Source organism: Chanos chanos, chromosome 5, assembly GCF_902362185.1.
Source record: "Chanos chanos chromosome 5, fChaCha1.1, whole genome shotgun sequence".
NCBI classification, from domain to species: Eukaryota; Metazoa; Chordata; class Actinopteri; order Gonorynchiformes; family Chanidae; genus Chanos; species Chanos chanos.
In genome coordinates this window covers 48,827,559-48,840,265 of record NC_044499.1, presented here as the reverse complement: position 1 = coordinate 48,840,265, position 12,707 = coordinate 48,827,559, and the positions used below count along the sequence as shown (strand labels likewise).

Sequence of the window (12,707 nt, the reverse complement as noted above, 5' to 3'; positions counted from 1 at the left end):
CAGCGCTTTCCCCCCTTGCTCCTCTCTGCCTTCCCACCCTCACTCAGGCTAAAATTGGCTTGAATAATGAGAGTGATAGAAAGCGCTTAATTAACTCGGATCCTTTTGAAAATCCCCGAACCCTTGTAGCAGTGTAGAAATTCAACCCGAAACTCTGTTCTCCAGCTCGGACTTTTTTTTTTTTCTTTTTTTTTTAAGCGGGATTTTGATTTTTAAGCTTTTAATGATGGTGTGAACTATCGTTATCAACGTTACCTTCCTCTACTGTGCGTGTTTTATACTTGAGTCTCACTGTGCTTATCTGTTTAGTTTAAGGATTGGCCTCAAACTCCTTTTTAACAGCTGTGGTGGTAATTGTACTAATGCTAAGTAATAGTTATGGTAAGTCACTCTGAAAAGGCGGCAGGAAAGTAAGCAGGAAACCCACCAAAAGATTTGTTGCTCATTTTAGAGGGTGTTTTCGTAAAGGTACAAACTCCGTGTGTGTCTGTTAAGAATCCTGTGAGCAAGCGCAAGATTGGTATCAGGGAGTGTCCGGCGATCGCCTTAACTGATTTCTCCCTGTCCGATTACTTTCCATTTGTGTGGAACACATCGATCCTTGAAATTAGTACAGCTAATGAGCCGCGGAGGTGTTTTGACAAATGACTGTCTCGTTCGATGGCTCTGGAGTGATTCTTTTAATCTCCCAAACTGTACACTTGAGTCCATTAGCGCTGAATGTCTGAACAGATTTGCTGTGAAATTTCACTTCATTTGAATACGAATCTGTTCTTCTACTGAGCCACACATTAACCCATACATGAACTTCAAGTCCATACGCTTACGCTGTGTGCAGCCAGTCACTGATGTTGAGTTGAGGTGATGTTGTAGTCCTGTCTGATTAGTGGTACATTACAGAGGCCCTCAAGCCAAATCTCTCCAAGCGATATGAAACCACCTCTTTCCACTTACCTGAGTAATCTCTGTGGCCACGTTATCATTATTATAATATTTTTTTTTTTTAGAATTTAGGGTACAAACATGGACATCTGTCTTCTCTGCACCTCTCTAATTCTGTTTATAATGCAGGAAAATGTAGAGACTTTTATCAGCTGAGCATTATGTAAGTCAGACGAAACATCTATACAAGTGCACTCTAAAAGACCCGGTTGCATAACGTGTCAATTGTTGGAAAAATGGACGAAAGTGGTGGTCTTTTCTGAGCTCTGAATGAACATGCAGAATTTTAGCACCATACCTGAGGCATGTTCCACTCTGAATTCATCCACTTAATCCAGACAAGGATGCCTTGAGTTTAATAAATGTATCACCTATTACTCACAGTCAAGCAGTTCTGTTTCACAAAACAACATAGTTTGACAGAGATTTTAGCGATTGGCAGTCAGCTTACTTTATTTTTGGCTAAAGGGAGGAAAAAAAATGCTTCCCCTGGCTCAGGGGGAAAAAAAAACCCACAGCTCTAAAATTGTCCATAACTGGCTCGGCCCTGTCAAATTCTAAATTGGACCCTGTCCAAAGTTTTTTTTTTTTTTCTCCAGCATGCTTATTATTCGAAAGCCATTCATCTGCATGCGACAATCTGGCATGAGGGAGTGCAGAGCATTCGAGGGATCTCTCTCTCTCTCCACATTTTGCCAGTTAATTAGTGGCACAGCCTCACGAAATCGTATAAACTCTATAGGGTGAGGAAAATCGCATGAGCAAATGACCACTCCTAAACAGAGAGAAATGACAAGCCTACAGCAGCTGTAACTGTGTCCCTGTCAGGGTCTTACACTGGATCCCATTTCCAAACAGCGATGGCAGAAAAGCGTAAAAAGAGCAATTTCCATCGTAAAACTGGAGCGGATTTCCCATCTTGTGGACGGGCCACTGGGATGTTATTCGTGTGCAGACGACAGCACTTTAGCAGTCATTTAGTAGCGCTTCTTGTAACCCACCAAAAAAAACCCGCAGAGTTTATTATTTGACCAAATTCAGCACAATTTTCACTAATATGCCTTAGGATGCTATAAGGGGAAGTTAAGATCTGTGAGCCCGCGCGACAATGTGATGCAACTCACGGGTAACTTGAGATGCTTTGTGTGTGTGTGTGTGTGTGTGTGTGTAAATTTCAAGTGGAATGAAAAAAAGTGCACATGGAAAAGATTGCTTTGTTGAGACCAGCTGTTCAATCTGGATTTGCAATGAAAGATGAAATAGAACAGGTGAGCAAGATGACAGGTTATACATTTACAAACAATGATAAGTTGTTTTGCTTATATTGTTTTGTGAATATTTCTTACTAGCCAGGAAACAATAAACAGTAAGTCTTTCCATACATGAGTGTCTGCTCCAGACATTCAAAAGTAGGTCTTAGAGGACAGTCCCTGGAGAGGAGAAGAGCACCCCAGCTGCATTCAGTGTAGATATTAAAGTCATGGAAAGACACGCTGTTCAGACTAAACTGTACTTGGATTCTACGCCCATAAAACTGAATGACAAAATCTACACAGACTCTATACACGTTTTATGTTTTTTACAGAGACTCACTAAAGAAACTGATTTAATTAAAGAAGTAGCAGTTTTTAAATGCAGTAATTGTTTAACATTGTTTAAAGAGTTTGCAGCTTAGCGTCGAGATGTTTGCACCCTTTTCAGAGAGTAAAGTTAAAGAGAAACCTGGCCTGATGTATTGTACCCAAAGCATGATACATTCTTACAGATCTCTACTGCCACTTGGTGGACAGCTTCATCATTACAACCCAGTAGTTACTTTTCAGCTCACAGAGGAAGGATTTTTCACACATAAACTGAATAATCTCAGATACCATCCCCAGCACTGGGAAAGTTTTTTATTATTTAAATAGAGACAGAAATAACAGTAAGCAGAGAATGGAACTTCATATGAGACAGATCAGACATGACAAGACAAGAAAAATCAACATGATTTAACACTAGCACGTGTCATCACACCAAACAAAGACTATTACATTAACAAAGAGTTGATAAAAAAACCCATTAAAAATAGCTAAAAGTTAAAATATATATTATTTAAAAAATTCAATTAATCATGTGACATATTAACGTTATTTTAAAAAGCTTACATTGCAGTGTGTGTCAGTTTATTTTGGTAAGACTTTTACTTTCACAATGGCCAAGAAACTGCTGTGCATGACCTCAGAGATACTGTTATTTCCAGAGTGAAATGAACACTGTTTCTCTGTTTCACTTTTCATGCAATAGTTGGTAATGTCTCTCTGTGCACTACAGTCTCAGTCTGAAACAGTCAAGATGTAAATGAATTAGACCTAAAAACACATGCCTAACTCTATCCTAGACAAACTAGTGCTATTTATGAACTTAATCAATTTAATGTGATAACACACTGGGGCAGAGTCAAATTCCTCTCAGGCTATTACACATTTATGTTATTTAAAAAACACAAATACACAAAAACCACAAGCATTACCTAAAATGCAATGTAAGCTGGATATGATCTCATTAAGGTAGGTGATAAGTAAAAATGGCATTTATATCTGTATCTTTAATACCAAGGAATAAAATAGTGACAACAGTACTATAGTAACGCTGACAATAACACACAGATGATGCAATTAAACCCATGAAACACTTTGGAAGAGTAATAAAACTTAACAAAATTCATTTAAAGTACTGGCAATAAAGTCCTCTGGATACGGAGTCAACGCTGTTTGGCAACAGGAAACACCAACATGAGTGTGGTGTATTTCACAATCGCTATCTATACCTTCCTCATGTCTGATCCCAGAGCAGCCTACGCAAATGTTTCAAATATCTCAGGCAATGGAAACTCATTCAGTTTGCCACCAGGACAAACCGTATCAAGTATGCTGTGTGTAAAATGTGATCAGCACCTCTGTTAAACATGTTGCATTTGTTTCTAGAATTTCTCATACTTTTTTTTTTTTTATTGAGAAGACGGATGAGTTGTTGGAGCACCTTTTTTCCTAATTCGCTCTCGTTAATTATTAGTCATTTTATTTTTGTTCAGCTATAACATTGTCCAATCATTCTTGACTGCTCATACTGTGCCGACTCAAGTCTGAGCTTCTAAAAGAGCTATTTTCTTTAAATTAAATAAATATTTTTACATACTTTTTTTTTTTATTATTGCTATAATTCCAATCACTTTCTTTTAGATGTAACCCACTGATAAATATGACTTGATTTAACACAACAGGATTTAACAAAACAGTCAAACGCCAGTTTTTGTTGAGAGGTGTGTATGTACGGGTTGAGAAAATGACTAAATTCACAACCCAACAAATCCTCTGCAGTCTAACGTGAAGGCCTCTGTTGGAATGGGCTTGATAGCACACTGCTCTAACTTAACCAGCTGTTTGGATTTAAATTGGGTCGTCGTACGACAGAAAGAAAACAAAGCCTTTTACCTCACACACATTCTCTCTCTCTTTACCTACGTTTTACCGTCCTGCTCTGAAGCTGCGACATGGCTTAAGTGATACGTTGAGAGAGAGGCAGGTCTGTACGCACGCAGGAGAAAAAAAACACGACTGCAACCCCTTCATCATGTCTAACTACTGCTGTGCTTTTCAGTTCAGTGTAATTCAGAGTGAGGCTAGGATGAGGTAGGCCCTGTGATGATTGGTTACTTTCACTTAAAGGGGCTGTCTGTACAATATCCTGATTGGTTTGTTGAATCTCTACAATAGTTCACCCATACTTATTAAAAAAAAAAAAGAAGATAAGAGAAGAAAAGAAAAAACGTTCTGAATATGGAGTTTGTATTTTCTGCTCCTGTAATGTATGACGGATAAATATGCACTAAAGCTCAATCAGGATATTATCCAGAGAACACCTTTAAGATCTGTTTCAATACAACTTCAAAAAAAGGGGGGGTAGGAAAACAGAAAATATATCATGTTAAAGTAGGCTTCTAATGGCAATATAAGGCAAGGTTTAGCTGTGTGTGTGGGTGTGTGTCCCATGGTTTTTAGTGGTATCAGTGGGTTAAGAATCGGCTGTGAGGACGGTCATGTCACATTCATGTCAGAAGAGAAACCTCAGGGATGGGAGCTTCAAGTCTACCATGGGTCCACATACAGACTGTCTATGACATGTTCTCATGGTGTGCTGCCTGTGCAATACTGTCGCAAACTTGAGTTAGTATCTGACATATCGTCATCGTTACTGCTAGATTATAACAACGAGTGAAAGTACTTTGTAGTAGTCAGTCAACTGCATATAACTGTTCTGGGTCCAAAAAGCCACTGGGCAGATATGTCAAACACGAACTCGCGTTTACAACAGTGTTATGACAGCGATACGATGAGTCAGTGCAAAAAAAAAACAAAGGAATTATCGGAATATTACTGGAACGTTTTGGGCAGTGACGTCTATCTCTGGCCGTTATGTCCAGGAAAGATGCTGCTTCCCGGAGGAGTGATGGCCATGGAGTCTATAACAGGGCGGAGAGCCTGGCCAAAGGGTCTGTGGGTGGAGAAGGACTACAGTAACTACACCTACAATGACCACACACAAATACACTGCAAACGGATAAGTGTTAAATTCACTTTGAATTTAGTTTCAGAGTTCATTCAACACTGTGTTTACATTGTCTGTTTATCTATTTATCCTTCCATTTGTTCTGTATACAAACACTGTGTGTGGATATACATGATACTATGTAGCATTACTACTACTAACGCTATATAATACTACATGAGCGTAGTCCAAAGTTACTAAATGAAAAAAACATTTGTGTGTGTGTGTGTGCGTGTGTACAATCAACCAGTGAGTGAAGACTAGTTGTCAGGTGCTAAGAGCACTGGAGAGAAAAACCAAAAAGCTATATGATATGAAGAGAGGCAATATGACGATAAATTCCACACGAATTCTTGTCGAGCGAAGGGAGAAGACTTACGTGGCGAGCACCTCCGAGGGGAGGTCAGTGATGTAAGAGGGGATCTTGCGTCCGGTTAGGAACTGTGCCAGCTCGTTACTGAAGGTGTTACAGTTGTGTTCAAAGAGATTGTAGCTGTCCGCTCTGTGGACACAGAGAGACAGAGAGAGAGAGAGTTAGAGCAGGGATAAAGAGCTGATTAGCTACCACTGCGCATTAACCAACTGGCCTGAACAAAAAGCACGCAATTACTGCTGAATTTTATAAAAGATATCACACACAAACACACACACATATACGCTAAATATGCTTTCCAAGCTATTATTAATATGCATGCAGTCAAAGGTTTTACTAACCTGTAAGTAGACTCCCCCAGAGAGGAGAGATATGCCATTAAGATATCCTCAGTTACTTCTGTATTCCCCAGGTCTACTATAGAGTCAGGCTGCCCCAAAACTGTTCCACCCTGAAAAACATATCGAAATGCAGTCTAATTTAAATTGATTATTGTAATTTATTCTGTGCCTTATCTAGTATTGTGATTTTTTTTTTTTTTTTACAATATTATGTTAGTGATGTGTAGTTACTACTTGATCAAATTTTGAAATGCAATTGTATTTCCTTGAACATGTCTGCGTCACATGTCCAGAGGCTTGTTTAAACTGTCATGTGAATACACTAAGTAAACATATAGCAACATACTATTTGGTCAGTAGCAAATAAGTCTGCAAAGGTGAAACATTTTTAATAGTTTATCTTACAGGTCGACAGCTCATGATTCCCTGTCCTCCAAAACAGAATTCCTCTCCATGAATTATTATAGATGTGTGCCTGGTTTGAATAAAATAAAATAAAATTGAAACAAGTAAATACATACATACATAAATGAATTCGCACAATTTAAATTCAGTCACGAAATATTTGATATACAATAGCACAGGATGTTAGTAACAACAGCTACGAGAGCACAAGGCAGTACTGAGGAGTATATATGTTTCGACACTATAGATCACCAAGCGCTCTCTAGTGTGAATACTCGTTACAAATTTGAACTGCGATGTTGACTTTTCATTGACATCTTGATGGTCGGTTATTGAATGCTCACCATATTCCGTCCAGCTGTTTACCTGCGAAAGAAAAAGTCACATCAATTCGCTGTAAACACTATGCTCTCAATGCTGAGTCATCTGCCAATAGCCTTCTGTTGTAACCATATCGCTGAAAACTTTCGGAATGGTTCGTGCATTTTGATTTTATGTCTTTAACCAGTGTTAGGTCATCTCTTAGTGATAACAGTCCACCGCCGGCAAGAATAGTAGAGAAGCAACAAGAACACCTTTGCCTAAAATGTTTTGCCTCAAAGCATAACATTCCGTTGCAGCGCCTCCACAGTTCGGGTCTTCCTACCCAGCAATAGCTAGCTAACTCGTCTATCTTGTGTAAACTTACCCAGCATAATGGGACTCAACTGGCGTGCCATTCCTTTCGACAAGTCGTACACATACAGTTTGACATTGTATGATCCGCTTTGATTATCCATAGCTGACTGGTAGAAAATGGTTAAAACTATCGTAGCAAGTGTAGCTAATGGTAAACTTGTTCCAAAACAAAATAGCAAATGATAGTTACAGGTTGCTAACCCTAGTGCGCAGCTAGCTAAAAAGTTATACTACACTACTAACGTACAAAATATTACGCTTACGACAGCGAAGTGTGTGATAGAGTATAACTATTTTAAAACGCCAAGTTTATGATGATAATCTAAGTTCCAACGGTTTTCTAAAATGTTCTAAATAAGTTGTACACCAGGCTACTATAGTTCTACGGTTGCTGTGTCACAGTGACTCAAGCTACTGCCGGTTGTGTCAAAATTGAAGCCGGGAAATCAGCCAATGGAGAGATCGGGCTATGTCCGGATGCTTCTGAATTTTTGCGTTTTCTCTTGAAGATTGAGGCATCCTGGCTGTAGGGGGCGATGTGTGTGCCACTCTCGCCCCCTGCGTTTACCGAAGAAGTGCCAAACCAACTTTCAGATTGTGTAAATAGGTATCTCATCAAAATGTCTGCCTGCTTATAGACCCTTAAAAGAACTCCTTGTCTTTTCAAGTGTTCAGCTCTGTTGTCTTAGAGTTCTTAGAGTTGAGTACCTAGAGTCATTTTGTTTTTTTATTCATATATACATGCCAAAGCATGTCCCTGTGCAGTTTATTTACTTCCGTGTGGACCAGCTAGCCAATTAGAAAACAAAGGACCAGATTTTTCCGTTTGTTCATTGGTTAAGACTGTTGTCGGTCATATGGTAGCTCAGTATCTTTGAGCGGGATTCCATGTTGTGCCTTAAGTTGCTGCTCGTATACATTTGAGAATTGTTTGTCTTATATGCACCCGTCGCAACGCGAAACCAACCTATGCATCAAACTCCCCTGAACTTTTGTGGCATTTCTTTGATCTGACAGACAGGAATAATAGAAAACCTAAATAATGGCAGATTGGAACGCATACTTCCCGAAGGAGGAGGATGAAGTGGAACAAGAGGAAGGGGAGGAAGGGGCAGGTAAATTGGAATCTTGTGGAATCAAACATTAATCCAAAACTCACTCTTAATTATTTTTTAAAGTGAAATTACTGTCTCCGTAATCTCATTCTGCGTTTTAACTATGCAGCGGATTACAAGAACAGTGGGCGTGATAGCCTGGTGTTTCTAGTGGACGCGTCCAAGGAGATGTTCGTCAAGGGAGAAGATGGAGAGCTTTCAAACTTCGATATGACCATACAGGTATGTTCAGTCTTTCACTGGAGCTCAAGTTCACATATCTAAGTCATAGCTAAGCGGCAAAATACTTTCCACAGATCGTCACTTTCGTTGCTTTCATTCGCTTTTCTAGTGTGTGCGAAGTGTTTACACCAGCAAGATCATAAGCAGTGACCGAGACTTAGTGGCCCTGATATTCTATGGTACAGAACAGAGCAAAAATCCAAGGAATTCTTTCAAGCACGTTTATGTCTACCACGACCTGGACTCACCTGGTGAGTTACTGTATGTTACTGTGGGGCAGCAGATGTGTATTTATTTTATTACCATCAACATTTTTCCAGTTTTGAGGACAACTTTTCAGCAGTGCTTTTCTGTCAGCATCAAGTTTCATTCACGTCGTGAATTGTGTCTATACTTTTCATCCTCCTCATCTCCAGGAGCACGGCGTGTACAAGAGTTGGACAGTTTACGTGGAGAGAAAGGCGCTCAGGTGGCGGCAGATACCATGGGCAGTGGGGAAACCTCTTTGGGAGAGGCTCTGTGGTGCTGCTCTAACCTCTACAGCGACATCAAGCTACGGCTGTCGCACAAACGCCTCATGATTTTCACTTGCAGGGACAACCCCCATGATGGAGACAGTGCACGAGACAGACAGGCACGTGCCAAAGCTGCTGACCTGAAGGAGACAGGTGCGACAAAAATATCATGGGGATCGTAGATTCAAGAAAACAGCTAACGTTCTGAGGCTATGCATGATACAGCACTACAAGTTATCCATCTGTATTATCTATCCTGTGTTCCTCTTACAGGTGTAATCATAGACTTGATGCACCTTACGAAGCCGGGTGGGTTTGACGTGTCCCTCTTCTTCTGCGACATCGTGAGCCCTCCTGAGGATGAGAGCGAGCTTGGTCTGCAGCTAGGGCCTTGTGGGAAACTGGAGGACCTCCAAAAGAGGGTTAGAGCCAAAGAGATGAAGAAAAGAACTCAGAGCAGGTAAGTTATAATGAATGAGTGAGAATGAGTGTATTGCTCATTGGCTGGATACCACCCTCTATTCATTCAGATGTGCTATATGAGCTGAAATTGGATTAGTTGTATCTTTCATGCATTTTAAGCCTTGTTCTAAGGAATGGTCTTCAAATGTTATGAAAATCATGCTGATGAACTCATTAAAACTTCACAGAACAAATTTGAAAAACAGACCCTCTTTTTTTTTATTTAAGTGATTTTAATAAATCAGATTTAATGGAGAATCCTTAAGACAAGTTTGTTACATTTTTTCATGTTCTCAGAAGATGGGTGGTAATTACTGTCCTTTTGTCTGAAGGCTGACTTTGTCATTAGGAGAGGGAATGAATGTGGCAGTGGGTGTGTACGTGTTGGCCAGAACCGCTACCAAACCTGCCGCAGTCCGACTCTACAGGGATACCAACGAACCAGTCCGTACCAAGACGCGTCTCTTCCACACACACACTGGCAGCCTGCTTCTGCCGAGTGACACCAAAAGAGCACAGGTAGTTTAGAATGAATATTCAATGTCTCAGAAAGCAATAGATATTATGCCTGTTCATACTCATCTTTTTGAATCTCTTGTCTTTGTTAAGGTGTATGGCAGGAAGCAGATTGTGATGGAGAAGGATGAAGTTGATGAGATTAGGAAATTTGATGATCCCGGTCTTGTCCTAATTGGGTTCAAACCAATGAGTCGGCTTAAACTGCACCACCACATCCGGCCCTCCCACTTCATATACCCCGAGGAAGAGCAGGTTACAGGTCGGTCTCATTAGAACATGAATTGAACACAAGGGGTTTTTTCTTTTTTTCAGTTGTTTTTTTTTTTTTCTTCTAAGACGTAACTGTTGTAATTCCTGCACTGGATTCCATGAATTCTGGTCCTGTTTCACAGTGGTGTCAATAAAATCTGTTAAACTGTTATTATCTCTCTCTCTGTCCACTTCAGGCAGCTCCTGTGTGTTTGCTGCACTACTGCGCAGGTGTAGTGAGAGGAATGTGTTCGCTTTGTGCAAGTACACCCCTCGACGTAATACTCCCCCTCGCTTTGTGGCCCTGGTTCCCCAGAGAGAGGAGGTGGATGAGAATCAATCTCAGAGTGTACCTCCAGGTGCCTGTTTGTTGATTATTTCATAACAATACAAAGAGCTCAAACCAAACAAGGAAATGGAACTTCAAGATAGACCATTAAATGTGCACCTATGTGCTTAACCTGTAATAAAATTAATAGAGAACCTTTCGTGTATTATTCTTGTTGTTAAGTGTATTTTGGAGTAATAACCAGCGTATTATTAGTAATAACCAGCTCATGGCCACACTGTCTCTGTTTTATCTCTGGCTTCCACGTCCCAGGTTTCCATGCCATTTTCCTGCCTTACGCTGATGATATTCGCACCCTGGACGTCCATGAGTCTCCTACTGCCTCTGATGTGCAGATCGACAAGATGAAAGAAATCGTGCAAAAGCTCCGTTTCCGATACAGGTTATTTCATGCATCTGTTTGACCTTTTGATTGTACAAACGAATTTATTTTTGTTTTATTTGATGTTATTTTGATATCAGTTATTATACAGCACACTTCAAATTCGTTACTTAATCTACAAGTACGTGTGTGTGTTATTCAGGAGCGATGCATTTGAAAACCCAGTCCTGCAACAGCACTACAGGAATCTGGAGGCCTTGGCACTAGATCTGCTGGCACCTGAAGGCATAGAGGATTTTACAAGTCAGTGTTTCTTTCGTTCTCGTCTGTCGCCTTCATTTCAGTTTTTAAGCCATGCATGTTTATCTTTTGTAGAACTCTTGTCGCTAACGCCCCCTGGCAAATCCTCCACTCATTGTTCGGTCTCTCTCTCCCTCAGTGCCAAAGGTTGATATGATGGACCAGCGCCTCGGCCCTCTCGCCCAGGAGTTCAAGGACCTCGTGTATCCTCCTGACTACAACCCTGAGGGCAAGCCCGCTGCCAAACGCAAACCAGGTGAGCCTGATGTTCGCACCGTGTGTTCAGATGATTTAATGGTGTCGTATTTTAATAATTGCGTCGTCTTGCAGCTGAGGCAGGAGGGGGTGGCGCTGAGAAGAAGCCCAAAGTTGACGTTACGCCAGAAGAGTTGAGAGCGCACGTGGCAAAGGGCACCTTGGGCAAGCTAACAGTTCCTGTGCTGAAAGAGGCCTGCAAGCAGTTTGGAGTACGAACCACAGGGACCAAGAAACAAGAGCTCATAGATGCTCTGACAGAAGAGTTATCCAAATAAGCAACATAATACACTAACGGCCCTGCCTGTTTGCTGTTGGGGCAGTTTATGTGATTTTACTTTGGGTAGGATAAAGTTGTTTTGATGCCTTACTTTCAATACCATAGCTGTAATTTTTTTTTTTCTTAATATGCCATTCTTTTTGTTCACAACGAAGAAACAGAAATATGTCAGAGATACGGTGAATGAATGTGCATCAGAGAGGGTTACATGTAACTGATAAAATAAATAAAGTTTTGAAGTAAATGAGGGATTCAGTGTTAACTGAGAATAGGTAGTACAACACGGCTATGGTTCCTTAATTAAACAACCAATGAGCATCTCGTCATGTTTTGGGCCATACATAAAAATGACGAATAGGTCTGATTGTTCATCGTTTTGTCTGCAATGGCTAAAGGAAGAGACGTCAGTGACTTTGAGAGAGAGAGATTGCGGATTGCAGGAGCACATTTGGCCGGAGATTTAGTGGCAAAGGCTGCCTGGCCTGCTGAGGTTTCAAGAGGAAAACTTGACAAGGTGTTATGAGATCAGAGAGATCATCGGGTAGGGTCGGTTTGAGTATCTCTGCCCTTTAGTTGTCGTGTCTATACAACTCAGAATGAGCTGACTTATGAATGTTAATCTAGATCAAGCATTCTCAACCTTTATTGCTAGCAGAATCCCTTCAAGATAACTTATTTTCCTCAAGTGCCCCCTTGAGATTTTAATCAAGTGAATTTACTTAATCATTGACGTGTCCATCACAGTCCCATAACCTCTACAATAGTGCGACAAACGTCTAGTTGTAAACACCTG

General features: G+C 40.6%; 2 protein-coding genes across 2 annotated transcripts; one reads left to right on the top strand and one right to left on the bottom strand.

Moving 5' to 3' along the window:
• Window positions 1-4,814: 4,814 nt before the first annotated feature.
• Window positions 4,815-7,427, bottom strand: desi1b (desumoylating isopeptidase 1b). The gene is made up of 6 exons (XM_030775337.1): window positions 7,337-7,427; window positions 6,993-7,014; window positions 6,649-6,718; window positions 6,244-6,353; window positions 5,909-6,031; window positions 4,815-5,475 (listed from the first exon to the last, which is right to left on the bottom strand). Exons 1-6 carry the CDS (start codon window positions 7,425-7,427, stop codon window positions 5,382-5,384), a joined length of 510 nt encoding a protein of 169 aa, XP_030631197.1. The 3' UTR covers window positions 4,815-5,381.
• A 787-nt stretch (window positions 7,428-8,214) lies between these two features.
• Window positions 8,215-11,979, top strand: xrcc6 (X-ray repair complementing defective repair in Chinese hamster cells 6). Its single transcript, XM_030775310.1, has 12 exons — window positions 8,215-8,441; window positions 8,551-8,663; window positions 8,773-8,914; window positions 9,080-9,331; window positions 9,452-9,638; window positions 9,973-10,159; window positions 10,250-10,418; window positions 10,606-10,767; window positions 11,010-11,139; window positions 11,282-11,382; window positions 11,519-11,635; window positions 11,710-11,979. The coding sequence occupies exons 1-12, from the start codon at window positions 8,369-8,371 to the stop codon at window positions 11,910-11,912; spliced, it is 1,836 nt and encodes a 611-aa protein (XP_030631170.1). The 5' UTR covers window positions 8,215-8,368; the 3' UTR covers window positions 11,913-11,979.
• Window positions 11,980-12,707: the final 728 nt, after the last annotated feature.

What these genes read in the sequence shown, in the direction of transcription:
- desi1b (XM_030775337.1), bottom strand. Translation starts at nt 7,427, where the DNA reads ATGGATAATCAAAGCGGATCATACAATGTCAAACTGTATGTGTACGAC. An exon ending in GTTGAGTCCCATTATGCTGG is followed by an intron (nt 7,015 to 7,336) that starts GTAAGTTTACAC and finishes TTTCTTTCGCAG; the next exon opens with GTAAACAGCTGGACGGAATA. An exon ending in CTGGGGGAGTCTACTTACAG is followed by an intron (nt 6,032 to 6,243) that starts GTTAGTAAAACC and finishes CTGTGTCCACAG; the next exon opens with AGCGGACAGCTACAATCTCT.
- xrcc6 (XM_030775310.1), top strand. Translation starts at nt 8,369, where the DNA reads ATGGCAGATTGGAACGCATACTTCCCGAAGGAGGAGGATGAAGTGGAA. An exon ending in ATCTCAGAGTGTACCTCCAG is followed by an intron (nt 10,768 to 11,009) that starts GTGCCTGTTTGT and finishes TCCACGTCCCAG; the next exon opens with GTTTCCATGCCATTTTCCTG. An exon ending in AGGCATAGAGGATTTTACAA is followed by an intron (nt 11,383 to 11,518) that starts GTCAGTGTTTCT and finishes TCTCTCCCTCAG; the next exon opens with TGCCAAAGGTTGATATGATG.